This window comes from Haematobia irritans, chromosome 1, assembly GCF_050003625.1.
Source record: "Haematobia irritans isolate KBUSLIRL chromosome 1, ASM5000362v1, whole genome shotgun sequence".
Classification (NCBI taxonomy): domain Eukaryota; kingdom Metazoa; phylum Arthropoda; class Insecta; order Diptera; family Muscidae; genus Haematobia; species Haematobia irritans.
The window spans coordinates 6,971,210-6,994,055 of NC_134397.1; the positions used below are offsets into that span (position 1 = coordinate 6,971,210).

At 31.3% G+C, this 22,846-nt stretch overlaps 1 protein-coding gene across 4 annotated transcripts in view; it reads left to right on the forward strand.

Annotated features, from left to right (window-relative positions):
- The first annotated feature begins 4,382 nt into the window (after positions 1-4,382).
- The window catches only part of ctrip (E3 ubiquitin-protein ligase ctrip), a 33,948-nt gene continuing 15,484 nt past the window's right edge, over positions 4,383-22,846 (forward strand). For 2 of the 4 annotated variants that reach the window (XM_075289063.1, XM_075289066.1), the window contains exons 1-3: positions 4,383-4,595; positions 14,800-15,750; positions 17,726-19,369. In XM_075289063.1, the coding sequence (XP_075145178.1) occupies positions 15,162-15,750; positions 17,726-19,369 (2,233 nt within the window). In that variant the 5' untranslated portion in view covers positions 4,383-4,595; positions 14,800-15,161. Of the gene's footprint in view, positions 4,725-14,799; positions 15,751-17,725; positions 19,370-22,846 lie in introns of all 4 variants that reach the window. The other 2 variants (XM_075289064.1, XM_075289067.1) reach the window with 2 other exon arrangements.

Here is a 22,846-nt window from a genome sequence, read left to right on the forward strand (position 1 = left end):
AAAGTCTGAACCGTTGCCGTTTTTTTGGAATTCACAAGGTGTGAACTAATCAACTATTTGAAAAGGGGTAAAACTATGACGGATTGATACTATGTCGATTTGTTGGGCCAATTTTAAGCTGAACTGAATAAAACAAAAGCAAATTGAGACTGAAGAGATGTTTGACACAATGACAGCTTGGCCACAGAAAAATTGGGCTACAAAGTGCTGCCCAATCCACCACATTCACCGCGTGCGGCTCATTTCTATTTCAAAACCTAAAAACGTGACTTATTCACTGGTACAACATTCGAATAACGAGGTCATTGTCACCGAGACCTATTTTGCAGGTCTCAAGGAAACCTTTTTTTTCAGGCGGAGTGAAAGACGATTAGGTTGAAGAATGGTTTTTCATAGGCTTAGAACTTATAGGACAAACCTCGTATATATGAGCTCCAGAAACATAATGACATGAATTTGTGAATATGGATCAACTCTATGTAGTAAAATACTACCATTTTAAAGGTGCCAGTTCATTGGATTTTCAAAAAATTCTTTTGGTGAGTCTGCTCCTTTGGTGACATCTATAAACTATAGTTTGGAAGAGTATTAAGGGACTCAGACATCCTGTAAAAACCTTTAGATTTTATTAGTCAATGATAAAGACCTCTAATTTTAAAACTTCATTTCATGAAGACACGTGTGACAAATACAATTTTTGTGGCACCCACTGTGTTTTTGAAGAAGTCGGGAGAGTAAATGGAATTGTTGACACCCGCCATGGGGCAAAATATTCCAGGGGTTAGGAAGAAGAGACATTTGTTATTAGAATGTAGTCTCGATGGGTTGTGGTTATCGTCGCACTTGAATGATGATAAAATACTAAACCAGCAAACGGACAAGCACATTGTACACGTTCTACTCAAAAGTTCATGTAATTGAGTGAAAAAATCTGACAATTCGTGTTTCCGAATGTTTGTGATCACATTTGTGCTGTTTTAGGTAGTACATACAAAAACCTTCTATGTATTTGCATTCTTTGCTCAGATATTATTCAATGGATTTTTATATAAATAATGAATCAAAAGGAACTTTGTTTTAAAAATATTTTCAAATTAAATGAATTGGTTTATATATTCACATTGATTTTAAATTTGTTCGATACAACAAATTAAAAATAAGGACATTTTTCATTGATTAGTGTAAAATGTTTGTTGATTAAATTGAGTGAATTTCACATTTTATTTTATTCATATAAAAACGTGACATGGGCTATATTCTATTCGAAAGCCAAATATACAAACATATTGTAACAAAGGTTGGAGAATTGAATGGAATATCCAGAAACTATACAGTTTGTCATTAATATGATTTAGAACTTGAAGTGATGTAAATTCCTTATAAGCACTAAGTTTGCCACACATCTCACTTCCAACAGCTGTCAAAAGAAGTCATATGCTTGTGTGCCGCAATATAAGGTTGTATTATAGTTCCGTGTGAAAAAATAATTCTAATTTTTTATGGTTTATTAATTTATCGATAAATTTCTATGAAACATTTTGTATGTTATAATTTTTTAGTTTTTTGATGGACAGAATCAAATTGAAGACTCTTACAATTTTGTGTTTCTCTGAAATATTGTTATTACGCATACTCGATTGTTATGGCAATTGTGTTGCTTTTCTCCTCTAATTCACAGTGGGCACATGCTGGCGTTTTTTTTTTTTTTTTTTTTTTGTTAAAATAGTATATACGCCTGTTGTCCATTGATACAATTTATATACTCTGTTGTAAAAATAATGCAGTACAGAATAGTTGACAGTAACTATTACCCTATTATTTTTTTACCTCCATATGCAAAAAAGTTAAAGAAAACTTCAAGCCTACTTTTGCCATACAAATTCATTCGATAGACTGCCAATAAATTGTTTTGAATATGGGCATTAAAATATATTTAATTGTTTCAAATGGCAAAACTGTTTGGAAATAATCTAAGCGTTATTTTTTTAAAAAATCACTTAAAAATATAACAATAACATTTTGTTGTCCCAGCGCATTTAATACATTATTGTGGCAAGTTGGCAAGATAACAAGTATTTTGTATGTTTTATTTAGGAAATAACCAAAAAGCGACATGTATGAATTTGTTATCACAATATGTATTATTAGAATAACTATGTAGTATTTTAAAATTATTTAATATTAAAAGTATATAAACATTACTTATTAAGAGATTCTTTAACATAACTTTGAAATGCGATAACAGTAACAAGTTCTTTAACACAATACCACCAAACCTTATAACCGTTTCGAACCCGTTTCCATGGTCAGGTATTCTACTTGCCCTCGACCTTTTGAACTATCTTTATATTTAAGAGCCCTTTTATTTTTTATTTTATTTATTTATTTAACTCATTTTACAACCAAAGCCGAAATGGCCATATACGGTTACAGGGATACTCAAAATAAAGATTTACATTAAATTTACTTAAAAATAATTAGGACTACAATCAAGGACTGCAAAAACTTGGCATATAATTACACCTTAATACTTAATACTACTATATGTAGACTACGTTACATAAACAATTTGATATATAAATATAAAAAATTAGGAATTGATTACTACTCTCAAATGCCTACTAACGCAGGTTATTAATCAATAAGTTTAATTATTTGCAACTAAAAATTTAATATTTTAAATAATATATATTTTTATGTTAACAATTTTTAATCCTCGAACTTATATATTTGAGTTATTTTATATTTGATTTCTAATTTTTGTTTTTTATTTAATAAAAACTAACTAGGACTGCATAAACTTCACATATAGTTGCACCTTAATACTAAGTATATATCTTGGGTTAAACAGACTTGGGAACTACAATACGTTACAAAACACGTTACAAAAACAATTTGATATATGTATATAAAAAAGCAACAAAACAAAATTAACTGATAATTAGGAATTGATTACTACTCGCAAATGCCTACTTACAAAGGTTGTACTATAAATATTGTTATATTATTTGCTAGATTTGTTTTTTATTTTATTTATTTATTTTATTTTATTTTTTTTTTTTGTTTTAATATATTGTTTTTTTTTTATTTTTGTTCTTGTTTCTTTTACTTTTGCAGTCTGGAAATGTTTGCCTCCATTTCCAAACTTATATACTTATATAACTCCCGTATATATGTACATTTATATATACCCTCATACCATCATTTATAGTCCTTCATATTTGAATATGACACACATTCAGAAATGTGGCTCAGATTTAGGTCCAATTTCACACTATTTCCTTAACTTGTTCTCTTCAATTGTATGCTAGTTTTATTTTGGTGTAAATCATATATCGTTCAATAGTCCGATTTCATTCCCATATCAAATTTATAAATAACCCTACTTATTCTAAAGAAACTTTTTGAAAATGTTTCTAAAAATAGTTAGTGCCACATGTAGAATTGGGATGATAAACAGCATTCTTGAAATTGTACATAATGAGTTTCGAAAAAGTACTGTTTTAATCCTAATCCTACTTGTTTAATCCATTTTGGACTTATACGTTTTGCTTATGAAAGAACCTTATACTTTTTGTTTACGAAAGAGTTCCGCCATGATGAATGGTTAATATTATTTTCTGAAATAATTCCGTACTAATCGAGTCGAGTACAACGTGTAAAAAGTCCTAAAATTGGAACAAATTCCTGTTGGATTCTTTCCATTGTACCCAACAGTACAATGGAAAGCCCTATCGACATTTATAAATCTATAATTAAATGGAACTATGAAAATTCAAACCGAGGACAATTCAGCTGGTAATGCTCAAGTCTGGCGAAGCATGACTTAAGATCTGCATCATTTTTGTTACACATCAGTTTCTATACGATTTTAGATTAATGTCCTAATTGATTTTGAATAACATTCATATATTAATTTATGACTTGAAGGTTGAAAAAAAGTACCAAATGTGTCGTCGTAAATAGTATAAAAAATAATTAAAAGGGATCAACTTTGTCAACCCTGATTTGGAGCCACCGTGTTATAACTGAGGGTTATAAAGCTTCTCTAAGTGCTTTCACTGCAATGTGGAACGCCGTTCGGACTCGGCTATAAAAAGGAGGTCCCTTATCATTGAGCTTAACATAGAATCGGGCAGCACTCAGTGATAAGAGAGAAGTTCACCAATGTGGTATCACAATGGACTGAATATTCTAAGTGAGCCTGATACATCGGGCTGCCACCTAACCTAACCCTGATGTGGGAACAATCATCATTACTGCTAAAAATAGTCACTAAAGCATTTTGTAAAGTACCCACTGTGCACTGTTTGAGTGGAAAATGAGCATGAGTGATTTGTGTACTCAACTGGTTTCTAGAGAAAATCAAGTGTGTCAGTCTTGATTTGGTATTGCGAGTGAAACGTTGTCCAGTGTTCGGTGAAATGAATAAATAATCAATATAAGACAAGAAGAAAAAACAGAAAATTATTCAAAAAATATATACTTATATCAGCAGAAATGAGAGAGTGCTATACAATCGATGAAGTAAAAGAGAACATCAAAACGTATAGTGTTAAAGAATAACCCAAATGTCTGCAAAGAAATAGAAAAAAGTAAATGAAAAATCCATATTTTGTGTTTTTTTTAATAAAGTATTATTAACGAATTAAACAACAATAAAGTCTACTCTGGCAAAGTGCATAATTGCCGAGGTTGCATTGAGAAAGCGTTGAAAATTTCAGGTAGATACACAACTTTCGCACAAGGATGCCTAGTTATATAAAATCGAGAGCAGCCAACCATCTATCTAGCTTTGTTTGGAGATCAAGGCAGGCCTTAACATTATTATTTCCTACTCTACAAGGGTTAAATTTAACATAAATTATTTTTTCGAAATCATTTTACTCGTGTTCCATCATTCATTTGTGGTCAATTTTAGTGATTTTTAAAACTCGCCTTCAATTTTTTTCTTTGCTTTCGTTGAATTTGTAGTCGTCGTTTCTTTGCCATTTTTAAGCCAGCCACCGCACACTTTATGCCTTGTCGCCATGTTTTTGCCTTTTCATATCATTGTGTGGAAATGTGTATGTATGAACCTTATGTACACATACGTCGTATGCTCTCTATCCAACAACACAGAAAATAAATACTGAATTTCATGATATTTTGTATTAAAATCCGTAAATGTTGATGATATAATCGAAAATATCGAGGTGTTGGCATTTTCGGGGAAAAAATCAGCGTTTTGTTTATAGAAATTTGGGTGAACAAAATGACCAATTTAAAAATATTCTTTTGTTGATTTTCCCCACTTGATTGTAGATTTTGTGCATCGCAGTCTGTTTCTTCTGAGGTAGAGACAATTTGGTTGTTTCTTCTTTTATAGTTGTTTAATTTTTGTAAGTGTATGTATGTGGTATTGCGTGCACAGAGATAGCTAGATAGAGAGCGAGAGCTTAAAGAGTAATGGAACAACAACATGGTCTACTCTGACTAATGGTAACAGAAATATCAGCCTCATGAGATTTTTTTGAATATGTTGTTCCTACAATTTTAACGTGGAGATAAATGTGCTCCATCACCGAACGGCTAGTGCCTTAATTCACACAGTATGCGCCATGGTGAAAATTAAAGTTTTCTTTTTTGGAAACCAGTTTAAAATTTAACTTAATTTGGAAGTCGAATTTGTTTCTTTGTACCTAGCAAGCAATTAACTTGTTCCGATTATTTTCAAACATAGTGGTGTGGATTCATTTAAAAAAAGTAGCGATTAATTAGATATACATGTATATAATTTCAGATCTAACATCAGATACAATTATATATAAGGATAGATATATTTACATATCTATAGATAGATCTAGGCCAATATTGAGATCTGATCAGACCTATTTCCTTAGTAATTAGATATTATTAGATCTTTCATTTCATATAATTTTTCGGATCTACTCATATCTAATTGTATCAAATTAGATCTCAATTTTTACTCGGGCAATCGAACTTTAACGAAAAAAATTAAAGCGTCCAATGTGAAATGCAAAGTGAACGTGATCTAGCTCTTTATGCTAAAATCCACGAATTTCAATAAAAGGTGAAAATTGACTTTTTGTCAAAACAATCTTCAATTCAATTTTAACAATCTTCAAATTAGAATATCGATTTTGAATTTTTTGAAAATAGAATAATCGGTTTTTACTAACAAGTGTCGATAAGACGGTTTTGAATTTATAAAGAAATATGATGCAAATCTTTTTCGGTAGCTGCAAAGGATAAGGATTATCATGAAAATTTATCCAGCATACACAGTTCATGGGCGTAAATAATATTGTCTTTGTTTCTTCATAATAATGACCCAAAATTGCGTACCGCAACTCAGTTTTTTAGGAAACCCCCTTGCGATTCTCGTATTATACATATTCTTTGTTTAACTGTGAAATTACTGCATTACCCATATCTGATAAGGAAAATTCCATCTACGACACAACATTGTTTTATAATCATCATCATATATGTTATTATGATTTTATTAGGACAGTTTATGTAGTCGGTGAATAAAAGTTTCCAATTTATGTCATGAGTACCAACTTACGAATAAAAACAGAACAAGTTTAACTTTTATCTCTTATTCGTATTACCTTGAAGACGTTTTCATACACAATTCGAACTTTATTTATATAGCTTATTACAAAGTCGAAAACTCGCATAATAATACGAGTCGGAATTTTTGACACTGATTTCATATCCTTAATCAAAAGTCGAATCATTAATGAAAGCTGTAGTTAAAAGTCATTCTCAATTTTTTTTTTTTAAATCGAAAGTCAAATTCAACCTATTAAACGATGAAAACAACGAAAAATCAGCCAGCCGATTTTTTCAAATCAAATTTTTGATTCTCATTACAATTTCAAATCTTGTGAGCGACATTTTTATTGGTGGAAACAAAAACATCGCATAATGTCAGGAGAATGAAAGTGAATGAGTGAGCTCTTCGTAGCCAAACTGTGGGGAGGTATGAAATGGTGCCTTATAAAACAAAAGTTAACGTTATTCGATGAGTAGGATACAGTTTTCTTCAATTCAGAATCTAATCGGCCTACTAACACTGGTGTGCAGTGTTAAGCTACGCTAGCATTGCTCGGGACTTAAGAAGGTGGTTGATTACTCCAAAATTTACAATATTTTCATTATATCAGTATGCTCTCCTTCTCGCATTTACACCTCTGGTAGATATTTTTTATTGAACTGGATATTTGATAGTAGTAAATATTGATAAATCTTTATAGAAACACCTCTGCATTTTGGTTTTGAGCAAAACTCCGAATTACGGTATTAAGAAAATTCGGATTAAAACTCAAAAGCTTAAAGAAAACATTACCGGAACTTTCGAATTTATTTTGCTACTCTATTCAGACATAAATTTGGGGAAATTTAAACCCATTATTTTTTAGATTAATTTCTCAGATTTACCAAAGAACACCACCACCATGCTGCATTATTTTTCTCTTTTTCCTACTATTTGTTTCCTTCATTATTGCAATATAACGCTTTGAGAATACGCACATGTACATTATTTGTGTATATATTTTTTGTTTGCTAAATTTACTTGACTAGTCGGTTTGGTTAGAGTTTGGATTCGTCTTTCCACCGTCTACAGAGAGTACACAAATTATGATTTATTCAGTTTCTTTTCTTTCGCTAGCTATTATTTGTGTTAATTCTACCTTGGCTGTTATTGTCCGAGTAAATTGAGAATTATTTTGATATGGCTGCTTTTTGGGGTATGGTGTTTTTTTTTTTTTTTAATTTGCGGTAGTGTATTTTTTGATTATGCTTTTTGGTGTTGCTACTAATGTGTGCTGATGGTGGTGTGTGCCACATAAACGGCCTTGAACTCATTTTATGATTATAGTTGCCAAGTCAGTCAGATATGAAGCAGCGAAAATCAGCCACATATACGTGGAGCTAGCGAAACAACTTAGCCCGTCCGCCAACCACTTTATACAATATCATATTCACTAAAACGCTAAGTAAAACCTGAGATTCTGTATAACTAGCAACTTGTCAATGCAATCACTACCGTGTGTTCTTGGTATTGTATTTGTTTTTTTTTTTTTTCCAACGTGGATACCAATGGTTTGGTAGCAATATTAGATGTAGGTTTTCTAATATTGGTGCTGCTATTATGTTAAAAAATATTGTAGCCAGTAACAACGACTTTGTGTATCTATACAAGAATTAACCCTTATTCTCGGTTATAAGCCTACAATGTCTAAATAATTTTGAAGACACTAAAGTTCGTGTAAGATTTAAAAATGCCTACCATTTTTAATATTTGTATGATTATATGTAATCATTAGAAATTTATTCCATTTAAAACAATTTTCCTTTAAAGCATGGTTGACTAACCAACTTTTAAACCGTACAACGGATATAATTGTAATCCCTCGTATATAGTTAAAATTAGGCATTTTAATCATTATGAGATAAAAAATAAAATTCAATCCACTTTAATTCGATAATTAATAAAATTAGTTCTTGTACTTAATAAAGTATTTCAAATTAGCTTTTCCATTTGTTTTTGTTACTCTACAAGAATAATTTTGCTTTTATATTAGTATCGTGTTTATTATTCGATTATTTAAATGGTAACGATTAATCGATAAATGCCTTGATTGATTGATTTCATTTATTTAGCTATATTTATGCTATTTTTAAGTATAATTATATGTATAAATATCTACTTGAATTGGATTTCATTTAATCAAAATTTTTGTTTTACGTATGCAATAACTTGTACTCAGATGTTCATGTTTCATAGTGAAAGTCTACAATTAAAATTGATATATGATTGGAAGCGCAGAAAATCAAAAGCATACGATTCTGTGTTCTGAAATTAAATAATATGAAATAAAATTGAAACTATTAATTAAAGGGTCATCCTAATCTATTCTTTTTGCGGATTTCTATTATATTCGAAAAATATTCAGCACTTTAAATGGTCGTAGTTTGGAAAATTGTGGTCAGTTTCAGCACAGTTACAAAAAAGAGTACTGCGATTTATCTCATAGAAAATATGGTAAAGATCTAAATCCCACTCCTCTTTCGAAATCGAATATAGTTTTTTCATTAAATGTTAATTATCGATTTTGGTCACAATAAAAACACGATTTTATACAACATAAGTTCGATTAGTCTATTTGTATCGATTTTCTTAAGGAAAGCCCAAAATAAAACAAAAGCAATATTGAAGTCAAAAACAGGGGAAAGGTGTATCTTCTGTCGAAAAAAATTGAACTTTTAAATTTTAAGAATATTGTACTCGTTCGTCGAGGAAGAATATTTCGCCTATCGTCATTCGAGATGGTTGTGTTTTCCCCATTTAGATTTGTTCTACTTGCACTTTTGTATTCGTTTTCGCCCCTTTACAAGATAACCTTTTTTGTGATTACTTGCAACATTTATTCTCTCCAATGACAACATTAATGCGAAGCATAATGAATAAACCAACATTGTCGTTTTTACCATTCTTTACGAATTTTTTTTACGACGAAGTATATTTCTTATTGAGCAAAGGAATGATTCTGTACATAAAATCAGTTGACATCAGGGTTGAAATTTTGTCTATTTGTTATTATGAAATTATTTTGCGTTTTATTTTAGGCCCCCAACAGTTTGCTTATCAGATGAAAAGAAAATTTGTAACTATTTAGATAAGTTCACTTATACCATTTTATTTTACCCAAAAACAATATTCAATATTTGGAAAATTTTCTAACATTTTTGTAAACATAGCGAGATATTTGTTTCATATCTTTTGTAACCATTTGAACGCACTTTGCAAATAAATATACATATATCCCATATAGAGATGAAAAAGCAGACAGACGATAAAGCTTATATCAGTAGGTACACAAATGGTCACATCCATCTATACAATACGACATATCAAACTACCCACATATGACTCGATGTACACACACCCATGTACAAAAACATACCACCTAAGACATTTCTACGTTCCATACCGTATATAACATCGATAATGATGTCGTCGTTCTTCCCTCATGTGCATGGCTTACATCCATTCGTATATATCTATATGTATATTGTATATGTACATATCTACAGACATCAGCTGCGAATGAAGAAATCAAAGTAAAACACCATGAAAAAAATTCAAAAATAAACACAACTTAAGAAAGAGACAACAATGAAAAATATAAACAAACTATTAAATACGAAACGAAAACAGCTGATTTCAACATGTTTTTATCTTTCTCGTGGTGGCAATCAGCAGTCTTCTTTAGGATGGTGGTGTGTTGGAAATATAAACACTCAAATAATAATTGTTTATATACATGTGTGTGTATGCATGAAATGTATTTACCTCATTCTCATACCACTCTACTCTCTCACATAGAATCTTACGCTCCCCGTTCTCTCCCTTGTTGAAAATCATATTCAATTTTCTACTTTGTGACAAGTAATTTTGTCATTTCATAATTGTATGGGGATTACTAGGTATATTTTGTAAGTAGTAAGAATATAACTAGAACATTTGAAGTCTTGGTTATTTCAACTTGACACATATAGTCTATTCATAGTGAAACACAGATAATTGACAGTTACTCATTTACCAAGGTAATGAATGGCAATGTATAATCACAGATAATATTCTCAAACTACTTGCTAAAATAAATCTTGAACATTAGAATAATAATAACTGTAATAAACAATAATAAAATTATTGTTTCCGTTTACAAATATTATTTGGATGAAACAGCTGTTGGTTTATATTTAATTATCCCCTTTTTTATTGTAAATATAATAACTACATACATATGAATACAAATATAAAGAGAAATAAAAAACCTGATTTTTTCTTACCCTCTCAATTTCCCCACTCACTGACGACATTGAGTGGTTTTTGGAATTTGTTGACAATACCTGTTTCCCTTACTCCCAGTCTCTCACTGACTTGCAGTCTTTTATTCTCTTTGAGTACTTTTATTATCCATGTCGTTTTCTTTATTTAGTTTTCGTATTTGGACTTCTCATTCTGTTTCCAAGTTCTCATATAGATACATCACACATTAACACCCTCTTCCGTCCTTTGATTTATAAAGGAAAGAAAACTACAAAATATTTAGAAGTAAATTTGGAAAATATCCATGGTGGTGTGTTTTAGTGAATAAGAAATTTTATTATTTTTTTACCAAGTGATTAAACATTGGAAGAATTGCAACCTGTTTGGAAAAATTTCATTCGAAATACTATCTTATATAGTTGACGTAATAGAATTTTAATGTTTATATATTTTTTTGTTTGCTAGGGTCAGGTGTTCTTAGTTAATTCGTCAACACAGAAAAATATAAAAAATTGTTCAGAGAATTTTTAAAAAGAAATTACATATATATATGCAGTCATTTGTGCTCCCTATAAAAAATATATACGTATGTACAAAAAATTTTAAAATTTTGAGCCATTATCTATATATTTTCAAGTATATATCTATATATTTTCACTTAAATCAGGGTTTTGGCTAGTTTTTTTTTAATTATTTTCAGTAAATTTTTGGGGTATATAGATTTTAATGGCTTAGATTGGGTTCTTGAGAATATTTTGTTATCCAAATGGTAGAACTGTGGTGTCTCTTATAAAACGAGTGAGATACGATGATCTATAAAATCGTTATCAATGATCTCATTCTGGTAGTGTGCGATTTGGGAATTTTCTCATTGGTGCACTGCGCGGGTACCATGCTACGTTTTTTACTTAAAAAGTACTAAAGAGTCAAATTTGTTTAATCCTAGCGAATTTAGATCACTTTCCACTATGTAGTATGAATCGTTAAATAGCTAAAATTCTTTAAATTTTATTTTTATTCGTTGAAATTTTGTTAGGGAGCAAAATAATTGCTACTATACTAATTTCTTTAACAAATAAAACTAATTTGTATTTGTTTTGAAATAAACAAAATGTCAAATTTCTTACTAGCTAGTGTAGTGAAATTATATTCACATCGATTTATATCAAATTTTTACCAATGGTAGTGAAAAGTTTCGATTTCGAACAGACCCTTATTTAAAATTTTTCCAATATGAGGAGTTTCACAATTTTACCAAACATGTGTCCATCTTGAGCGCTAAGGACATTTTTACAAATGCTAATTCCAATTTTCTTCGAAATACAAGGAAAATTCATTAAAATATGTCTAAGAAGGTTAATTGTACTTGTCGAAAAATATTTTCATATTTTTTATCAAATCAGTTAACCAACATTTTCTTTCCGGTGATAGTCTAAGTAATCCTGAATGAAGAGGCAGCAACTAACCTTTTCCAATCAAACCTAGATAACAGGAAAAGAATACACAATTATGGAAATATTTTATGTAAAATATTTCCATAACTATTAGACATTCGTACTTTCAGGCTCAACTTGAATTGATTTCACAGTAATGAATTATGCCTCAATTGCAATTGATGGTAATTTAAAGAATGACATCTGGAGTGAAACTTATGTTGGAGTTCGTTTACAAATTCAAAAACGAGTTCAACAACACACGATGGTGTGATCCATTTTTTTGTCCCCCTTCCAATTTGTTTACCGCAGTCATATTCTTCTCAACAAGCCGCCTCGTACATTTACAAAAAATGTATATAGAATAAGTTTTTTTATTGTTGTTGTTGTAGCTACCTCGGTTACATAGCCCCTGAATACATAGTGAAATGTATATGCTAAACTATATACCTATGTATGTATGGCCAAGTATTAATATTAAGTCATTCGGTGGTATGGTTTGTTTGTTGCTTGGTTGGGATGGTAGTCTCGTTACTAAAACATTTTCACTTTGACTGTCTAGAGGTTATCGAAAGGAATTGAAGCGAATATGCAATTGTAAGGACATTTAAAAGCTGAAACCCATATATATATGTATTGACTTTGTTGTTTAGATAAAAGGGGATATAGAGTGGACATAGTGCGTATAATAACGTATTCCGCAAAAACAAAAAAAAGTAAATGGCTCAAAAAGTGCCAATAGAAAGATCATTTATTACGATATTAGAAATATAATGAATACACAATCTTAGTTCAAAAGATGTTTTAATTTGGTAAAAAAAGCACATTATCCTTAATGAAAACAAACATTTATGGGGTTTCCGGGAAGAATCTTTAAATTGGTTGAGATTTTAAATTAGGATAGGCATTTTTATTTTTTTTTTTGCACTCAGGATTCTTATCTCGTTAGTTTGCATCCTTCCATTAAACTATACGATGTCTTTGTAGTTGAATATTAAATAATTTTTAAATTATTTGAGATATTGAATCCTCAAATGAAAGACAAAAAAACTTCAAAAGTGGGATAAGACTTTCATCCTTAAATTTTGGTTTTAATGAATTAAGAAAAATTTGTTTGAAGTGTCTGTTATACGTTGTTTTTTTCCTTCTTTTTTTCTTTTCTTTGAATGAAGGTTTGTTGTTGAATAATTTTATCTAGAAAATTTGTTGCATAAATTATCTAGAATAGAAAATGAAAAATATCACAAATATTTCCTTCATAATTTGCAGTATAAAGGTCTTAAACTGTAAAATCTTTAGATATAAAGCAATTTTTTTGACGGAACAAATCAGTGTTGTAAAGTGCTAAAAAAAATAAATTGTGCAGAAGAAGTCCTTATGTGAAACTAATTTAATACAAAAGACTAAACAAAGAAGTAACATCAGGTATTTTCATTGTTATCCGCAAGCTTCTTCCTCTTCGTCTTTTTGAATATCCAATACAAAGGAAATGCAAAAGTAAGATTTTTCAATGCTAGGTCCTTGTTTGGCCTCTGTCTCTATATAGCGAACTATATAACTGCTCTGCATTCCTTATTTGCTTTTATTTTTTAAACAAAAGATTTTAAGTCAAATGGGGTTGAAAGCAAACACTCGAGTAAGAGATACGTAGATTCAAACCTAAATGTTTATCCCCTAAGAGCAATGGTCTATTTTGAGAAAACGCATAAACAAATCCATGGCAGCAGTATGTAGTATAAACTGAGAATTGGCTTTCTATCGCTATGAGATTTATCCCTGAATTATTATTGTTATACACAATGTACTCACAATGCACAAAAAAATATCCGAGGACAATGTCATCAGCTTTGTAACAGGAAATATGTACACACAAAAAAAAAAAAATAAACATAAGTTTGGAAGTATTTAGACCAATTAAGAACGTCTTTGAGTTTTTTAACCTTTAATAGATTTCTACTATAAAATCCACTCATCAAAAATGTGGTTAATGCAACTAATGCGAACTTTTAAAGTGTTTTAGCAAAATAAAATGTTTTCCTTTTGAATATAGCTACAATCTTTAAATTTAACCTTAAAAATTGCTGATTCTACAGTTTTATATTACGGGAATAGAAAACTGTTTTTAGTGAAATAGCAATTTTCAGCAGACAAAATATTCAAACACAATATTTAAATTCAGCAGTTGGTTTGTCGAATTAACAAATTCTCAGTAGCTGCAATAGACTTTTTATTAAACAGACAAAACTTCGAAAGCAACTTATTTTCTTTTCTTATAGTACGTTTACATTACGCTCAAAATCAAAATTTTTCGAGATTTGAAATCTCTTTTTTATAAGGCCATTGAAAGTAGATTTTGGAAGTTTAATGTGCATCCGGTTTCATTACTGACTTTATAGTGTTCTTGTTACTAACACATTGGCTTTGTTTTAAAAATCATTTTTTTTATAATTCTGTAGAATATTAATTTGAAATCTAATTCATATTTTAATACAATTATTTTGTTCTATATATTTTCAGAATTTTGTGTAATAAAATCTGCCAAGTGCGTAATTAAAAAAAAAAATAAACATATTAATATATGAGTGAAAATGTTAATGAAGAAACATAAATGTGTATCAACCTATTTAATCTATATTTGATAGGAACCTAAAATAAGAATTCAAAAAGAAATTCATAATCGGAATGAGAAATCTAAAGTGATCTCGAAATAATAAAATAAACTGTTTAAGAAATCTTAGGTTCTAAACGTCGTAAAAGTCAAATTAGGATATATATTTTTTAGTTTAAAGTTTTGGATAATCTAAAATTTGACAAACCCCTAATAAGAGCTGCGTCGAGGGCATGTTTAGTGGGATTGATTGTGCGGTTAAGTGTCGTCTATGGCCGAGTCCGTTAGTACTCAATCGCTCTCTGCAGTGACGGAGGGGCACGACGGCAGCATAGCACATGCATCGACCAAAACAAGAACAACAACGGGTATAACAATCACCGATACACCGACGACGACACCCATCAATAAGGCCAAATCGAAACGTGGTAGACGCCAACAACAGAAGACCTCACCACAATTGCAACAACAAAGTGAATCCTTTTCAAGCAACCCGAAAAGTTCAAACGTTGCAACACAATCTCCCACTCGCTCCTCTTCTAACAGTAACAATTTAACTGTCGCCGTTGATAAACGTTCGCGAAGCAAATCACGCAGCAAGTCACGCTCCTCAGCCGCTCATCCAGACTTTCAAAACAATAGTCGTAGCATCAAGCAGGGGGAACAATCACCATTGCTGTTCACAGAAAACAATAGCAGCAGTTGTAGTAAAAGTAAAGCCAACAAACGTGTTTCATCACGTAACTCCACATTTAACGCCTCGACATCTTCAGCTGTGTACTCACCGGCTTCACCTATAACACCACCACCCACAAATCGCATTGAACGTAAACGTCATTACAGCGAAAAGGCCACAACTTGTAAGTATTTTTATTTTCCTCATTGCTTTTTGCAATGGCCTCATGTATATATATCAGGGATGGAAAATGTAGTACTATAGTACTTTTTTCAATACTTTTTCACCCCGGTCAGTACCGTAGTACCCCCGCGAATGATTTAGTACCTTTTGTGTAGACATTTTTGAGTCGATATCAGATTTATGGTACAATAGCTTTGACAAAATATTTTAATATTTTGAGAAAGTCTTTATCGACCTTATTTGCTAATAGTCTTTTACAAATATGGCAAAACAGACATGTTCAAGTGGGAAGAAAATCTCGATTTTGTAAAAGAAATAGTCAAAAACAGGATTTTATTGAACTTCAAGAATGTTTTAGTCGAAAAAAGAATGCGATTCTATATTATCGATTTTTTATTTCGGTAGAAAATGTTGTCAAAATTTTATTTCTATATAGAATTTTTGCAAAATTTTATTTTTATAGAAAATTTTGTCAAAATTTTATTTCAATTGAAAATTTTGTACAAATTTTATTTCTATAGGAATTTTTTGCAAAATTTTATTTCTATAGAAAAAATTTTGCAACATTTTTTTTCTACAGATTTTTTTTGCAAAATTTTATTTTTATAGAAAATTTTTGCAAAATTTTATTTATATAGAAACTTTTGTCAAAATTTTATTTTCTTTAAAATTTAGTCTCTTGACAATAATTTTCCAGTGAAATTTTTGTTGAAATTTAGTAAAAAGTACCTTTCCGCTCAAAAAATACCTTTTTTGTACTTTCTTAAAAATTGTATTTTCCATCCCTGATATATATATATATATATATAGAAAAACGTGCATACGTAGATTAGAGTATTGAGTCAATATAAAAATATTCTTTGCATTTCAAAATCCTACGTGCAAAAAAATATGTCTTTTATTCAAAATTGAATTATAGACGAACGAGGATCCCATTAAGTTAGCTCTTAGAAAAAAAATTAATCAACAAACGAACGCTCGTCAAAATAAGATTTTATAGAATTTGAGGTTAAGACCTTTCGAAATAAGTCGATATTTGATATATAGTTAAAATTTATTAGAAGAATATTTTGAAGCCTCAAGTCGAGTTTAAAAAAAAACTTCTTGTCTTTTGGCTTATTATTCGCATAGAAGGGTTTTAACAAAAATATCAATTCTATCATTTATTATAGAACATATTATTTATACTCTCCACCATAGCATGGGATTTACTAATTTTGTCATACTGTTTATGACGCGTCCTTTATCGTCATGTATAAGACTATCTAATAATGCAGTCCCTATGTAATTTACGATATCAATGATTGGTGAATATTTTCGTGCGACCTACTTGATATGCGACAAGTGATAGTAGTACTAATCTTGTGCCAAGCTTTCTTTTATTTTTTATTTGCATTTTAATGCTATGTCAATACTTGTCATATAGGCGTTTGGTTCGAGTATGAAACTAACACGGTAAAGCGTCCACATTCTATTTGTGCAATTATTTAAAAGTGGATTTTGTCCTCGGGACTTTCTACTTTTTGATGAGTTCTCAGCAGATCTTTCGATTTGTTCGTTATAAGTCGATTAGGAAAATCGATTAATCTTTTTGGCTAACATCAAAAGTCGACTAGCCATTTTTTATAGTCGAAAGTCTTTGAATTTTGTATAACTATTCAAATCATTTAGTATCTCCTTTTGTATCCCTGGAAGATACTACAATAATTGTTATAGCGGCTAATATTATTTCTGGCGTTTTATTTTAGAATTTCTTAATTTTTCACAAAATCTTAGACAAAGAAAAGTGTTGAGTGCTTTTTATGATTCACAACCCCCAAGTCAAATAGAAATATTTTTTGATCATTATATAATATTGCAATTAGATTTGGCTAGTCCATTTTGTTTGTTGTTGCTGTATACCAACCAGTACACTTATCAAATACATTTCTAATCTAATGTTTTTTTTTTTTGTTTTTTTTTCTTTTTTATATTAGCCTCTGGTTCGGCTACTAGCGAATATCCAACAGATCTATCTTCACCCCTAAAGAAACGTCGCTTGAATAATCAGAACAATAGCAATTTACAGGATATTGATTCGACTCCAGTTTCAACAACTAGCGGCAATAGCAGTGCTACCAGCAGCAAATATTCTACTCCAAAGGAGCAACGTGGTAGTGATTGTGTAGCACAAAGAACTCGTTCGAAAACTGTCTCTCCCGAAGAGCCCTCAGTGGCAACAAGAAGTGTTGGTGGTGGAATTAGTGGTATAAATCACCACGGTCATCGACGCTCATCATCATATACAAAGGCCATAGCAGAAACCTCCTCATCGTTATCGGCTATAGATACAACTAAAACCACATCGCAGAAAAGTACTACATCAACTGCAACAAAAACAAAATCAAATAACACCAACAAAAAGAGCAGTAAGAGCAATTTATTGAATTATTATCGTAAAACTCGCAAAGTCAGCCACAGTCGCTCGTCGGATTCAAACACAACAAAGAAGAGAGCCATCACACAAAGTTCTGCTGCTGCATTAGCAAACGAAGGCAACGACGCATCAGCAGCAATAACTGGTCATTCAAATACCATTGCATTTGCTGACGCGAGTTTGGAAAATAGTGGCAGTGTTGAGACGATTGGGCAACAGCTAGTAGTCCCACAGCGAGAACAAAGTAAACAACAAACAAAACCAAACGCCACCTCCGCCGTTGGTGGGTCTGTTGAAAAATATAAATTCAAGTCGTCCATTGGATCGTCGAGACACAAACGGAATTATAGAAATCACAATAATAAGAGTTCCATAGACACTGCAACACCGTCGTCGACATTTTCGACGCGTAATAACACAAAACCTTTGACTGAATGTAGTAGTAGTCCCTCCAGAACTGGGGGCGATAAGAAGCAGCAAAAGAATACAAACAAAAATTTCTTATCAATTGTGGGAAACAAAGCTAAAATAAATTCAAAAGCTTCTCCATCATCAACAAGAGTATCAGCAGGTTCAATACCACTACCATCATCATCATTATCATCCTCCTCAAATCCAACTCAATTATTGGGTGCTGTAGAAGGTTTTGCTGCAACAACTTCGTCTAAAGCAGTCGCCGAACAACAACAACAAGTCACATCGCCAACTTCCTTACACCTGGATAAAATTTCAAAATATCGTAAAAATCTACGAAACTATCAGACATTTTTAAATAATCTAAGCAACGAATTAAATAACTCGCAGGAAAATCTATCCGAATCGGCTGCAGGTGGTGATAATAGTTTGCAAGGGTCATCAACTAATAACAGGGCCGGTGGAAAATACATTGATAAAAATTTAAATTTAAGTGATATAGAATCGGGAGGCGAAGATACAGAAGAAGTTATCGTTGAAGAGGAAGGCGACGAAGAAGACGGCGGTGAGGAAGAGGAGGTTGACGGCGATAACAACGTTGTTAGTGAAGGGGAGATTGTTGAAGAAGACGTTGACGACGAAGAGATTGAACTTTTCGACGAGGACGACGACGAGGAGGAAGACGACGACGAAGAAATCGAAGACGAAGAGGATATCGTCGACGAAGAAATCGAAGAGGAGGAAGAAGATATTGCCGACGAAATAGAAGATTCTGTTGCTGCCTTTAGAGGTAAGTCTTGCCTCATTTCGTTTCACCCACATGGAAATTACAAAGAAATTTTTGTTTTATATTTCTTTGGTTTATATTATAAATACATCTCAAATTTTATATACGAATGTACATTTTTTGTGTTCCTTGAAATGAGTCTGCTGCGGCGTCCAAAGATATTTTTTCCTCATTTGTCTTTCTTTGTTCCGCGGGTGTGTATCGAGGACCGTAATATTATTATTTTTTTTAGTTATAATGTCTTAACAAATTATCTCTCGTGGTATTCATATTTTCTTGTTTAATTATTTATCAAAAGCTTGTCGGGGAATTGAAAAAATTAATATGCGTTCCCATATTTTATTGTTGGAAAATACATATGACGCCGTTATATTCTGTTTGTAACTTGTGCGAAATAATTTCAATTTCTATTTTGTTTTTGTTTTATAAATATTTTGTTTATATTTCTTTTAGTTGTTTTATACATTTCCATTCGTTTTCTTTGATATGTCTCACTCTATTTGCCTCTACCTCTCTCTCTCTCTCTATCTCTCTTATTTTCTATATATTTATCGTATGTTTGATTAAACAGAAATATTCATTGATTTTTCTTTATGTCAAGTTGATATTGTGAAAACAAGTTAATTGATTTCTATTTGAATATGTATTGAAATAGTGACGGGGGATGTGTGATGGAAGTTAATGGGATCCGAACGAAATATTTGCGGTTTATTAGACGACGTGATGTGAAGGGTTTTTTATGAGAGTAATGGGCTTTGATTGAAAATGATCTAAAAACACAAAGCTTTGACGTGCTTTTATTCGCCCAATTTATAATTGGAATTTTATTTAATAACACTTGGCATTTGGGGTGGGAGGATGTGAGATGAAGTAGTTTTTTGTTTTTGTAATACACTCGTATTATTTTGATTTGCAATGGAAAATCAATAGTGGCGTGAAAAGTTTCTTCTTACTAAATGATAATGCTGGATAATGACACAGAAAATCATAGGAATCTTCCATAGTCTCCGCTTGCAAGCACTAAGCACAGATATAACCAAGTAATTAATCCAAAACTTACCATGTGTTTTCCAAGTGTGTTATGTACTGCTATAATGCCTTAAATTCTCTCAGCGCCTTGTCATTAGAATTTCAAAGTTCTTACTACTCTTTTTCGTCCCATATATATTTGGTTTGCTTGCATCCCGCAGAGGAAGCCCAACGTCTTTCTCATAAGTCATCATATTTCCTCTATATAGGTTAGGTGGCAGCCCGCTCACTTGGTGCATACTTTAAATTTAGACTTGGAGTCGGCCGGGCAGTACTTGTTATTAGAAAATACTTGATGTGTTAAAAGTGTTAGTTTTGGCCCGTAATATCTACGTATAGAAATTTCATGTTTAGGTCACAAGAAATCACTAAGCCTTCCGGAACTGGATCGGATAGAAAAGAAGCCTTTTTAAATCGGATAGGTTAGGTTAGGTTAGGTTAGGTGGCAGCCCGGTGTATCAGGCTCACTTAGACTATTCAGTCCATTGTGATACCACATTGGTGAACTTCTCTCTTATCACTGAGTGCTGCCCGATTCCATGTTAAGCTCAATGACAAGGGACCTCCTTTTTATAGCCGAGTCCGAACGGCTTTCCACATTGCAGTGAAACCACTTAGAGAAGCTTTGAAACCCTCAGAAATGTCACCAGCATTACTGAGGTGGGTAATCCACCGCTGAAAAACTTTTTGGTGTTCGGTCGAAGCAGGAATCGAACCCACGACCTTATGTATGCAAGGCGGGCATGCTAACCATTGCACCACGGTGGCTCCCTTTAAATCGGATAACAAATGCAACTTTATTATTATCAAGTTAATAGCCAATGACATTGTTTTACATTGCCACATGTCCATATTCAAATTAAGCCAATATTAAGCATAGAGTACAGGTAAATGATGATTTTGATTTCGAAATAATTGACAGGTAGTATAATTTTCGCCTATTATTGTTTATTAATCTTCAATAGCTGACCTCAACTCACTCATAAAAGTGCTTGTTGTATATGACGGCGAGGTAGTAAACACATTTTATGATTTCTATCAAAGTTTTGATTACATGCGATGGGATTGGGTGGGTGGATGGGTGACGGATGGTTGCTTGTGTTTGGCCACCTAATGCCAGGTTTGGTGTTTCGGCTACTCGTATTTGTGCAATGTTAAATTTTGTTAAGAACCTTGGATACTGTAAAGCGTAATAATAAATACTGTTTTTCTTTTGTTTGAATTACAATTTAAAATAAAATGAAATGTGAAAAATCAATAAATATTTCTGTGTTTTTAGTTTTTATATTTTTCAAAATTAGTTTTGTTTTTTCCTAAATGTATACATGTATATAGTTGTTATTTAAAATGTATATATGTATGAAGCCATACAATTAATCTTTTGTTTCTTAGAATTGGTCCATGCAATATTAGTCTAGGTCCTCTCCCGTATATTTGTTTAGATTTCCCCGGTATAACAGTGCTGTCACCTTTTTTAAATCCCACAATTTTGCTAATTAAAGTTAAAAGAATATTCATTCAGTCTTTCTCTATATCATTTAGAAAATATGTATTAAATATTACTATTTCTCGAAATTCCCCTAAAAACAACACTCTTCTCGATTTGGCAAGGTATAATAATCTGAAACAAAATTTTAGACCCTTTAATAACAAAGACAACCAATTATTGTTTTCCATTATCTATATGATCATCATATATACTTGTTTTATTATTTGGTTTATCGCCGCCCACTGCATTTGGATTTGTAAATGTCGTATCCCTTCATACATCTATTCACTTGCATTGACAAACCCATCGATATCAACCATCTATATGTACAAAGCCCATATTACATATATACATATCAATCACCATAATCGTGCAATCTACTCCTTCTCCTCTGCATCACAAAGAAAACATAAATAAATCATTTTGCATTCCAGTAACTATGATCATAAAATTGTATTTTTTATATATATTTTTTTTTTTTGTATTTTAATTCTTTATAAGAAATGCTTGTTGTTGTTTTATAACAAACGCCCATTAACAGTGAATTAAAACACATTTGTTGTACTTTTACTATATTTATACTATATTTGAAAAACTTAATTTTCCTTGTCTGAAATTGAAAATATTGGAAACATTATTCTAGGTTTATAGGCTCTTTTTAGATAGGCTGTAAAATATCCACATTTCTTATCATGAAAATCTTAATACCATAATTTAATACAAAATAGCTTTAATTTTCAATAATAATAAAAAACAACGGAGGTGGCAGCTCTGGCAGTCGATGTTACGTGAACCCAAACATCTTGCAAGAAATCATTTACATGATATTTACCTTTTTTATATAGACGTTTTAGAAACCAATCACATGTTTTTATACCGGCTATCGCATCATGATTTCGATTTTTTAGTTATTATTTAATTTTTGTGCCATCTGTTGAGTTTTATAAAATAAATGAAAATAA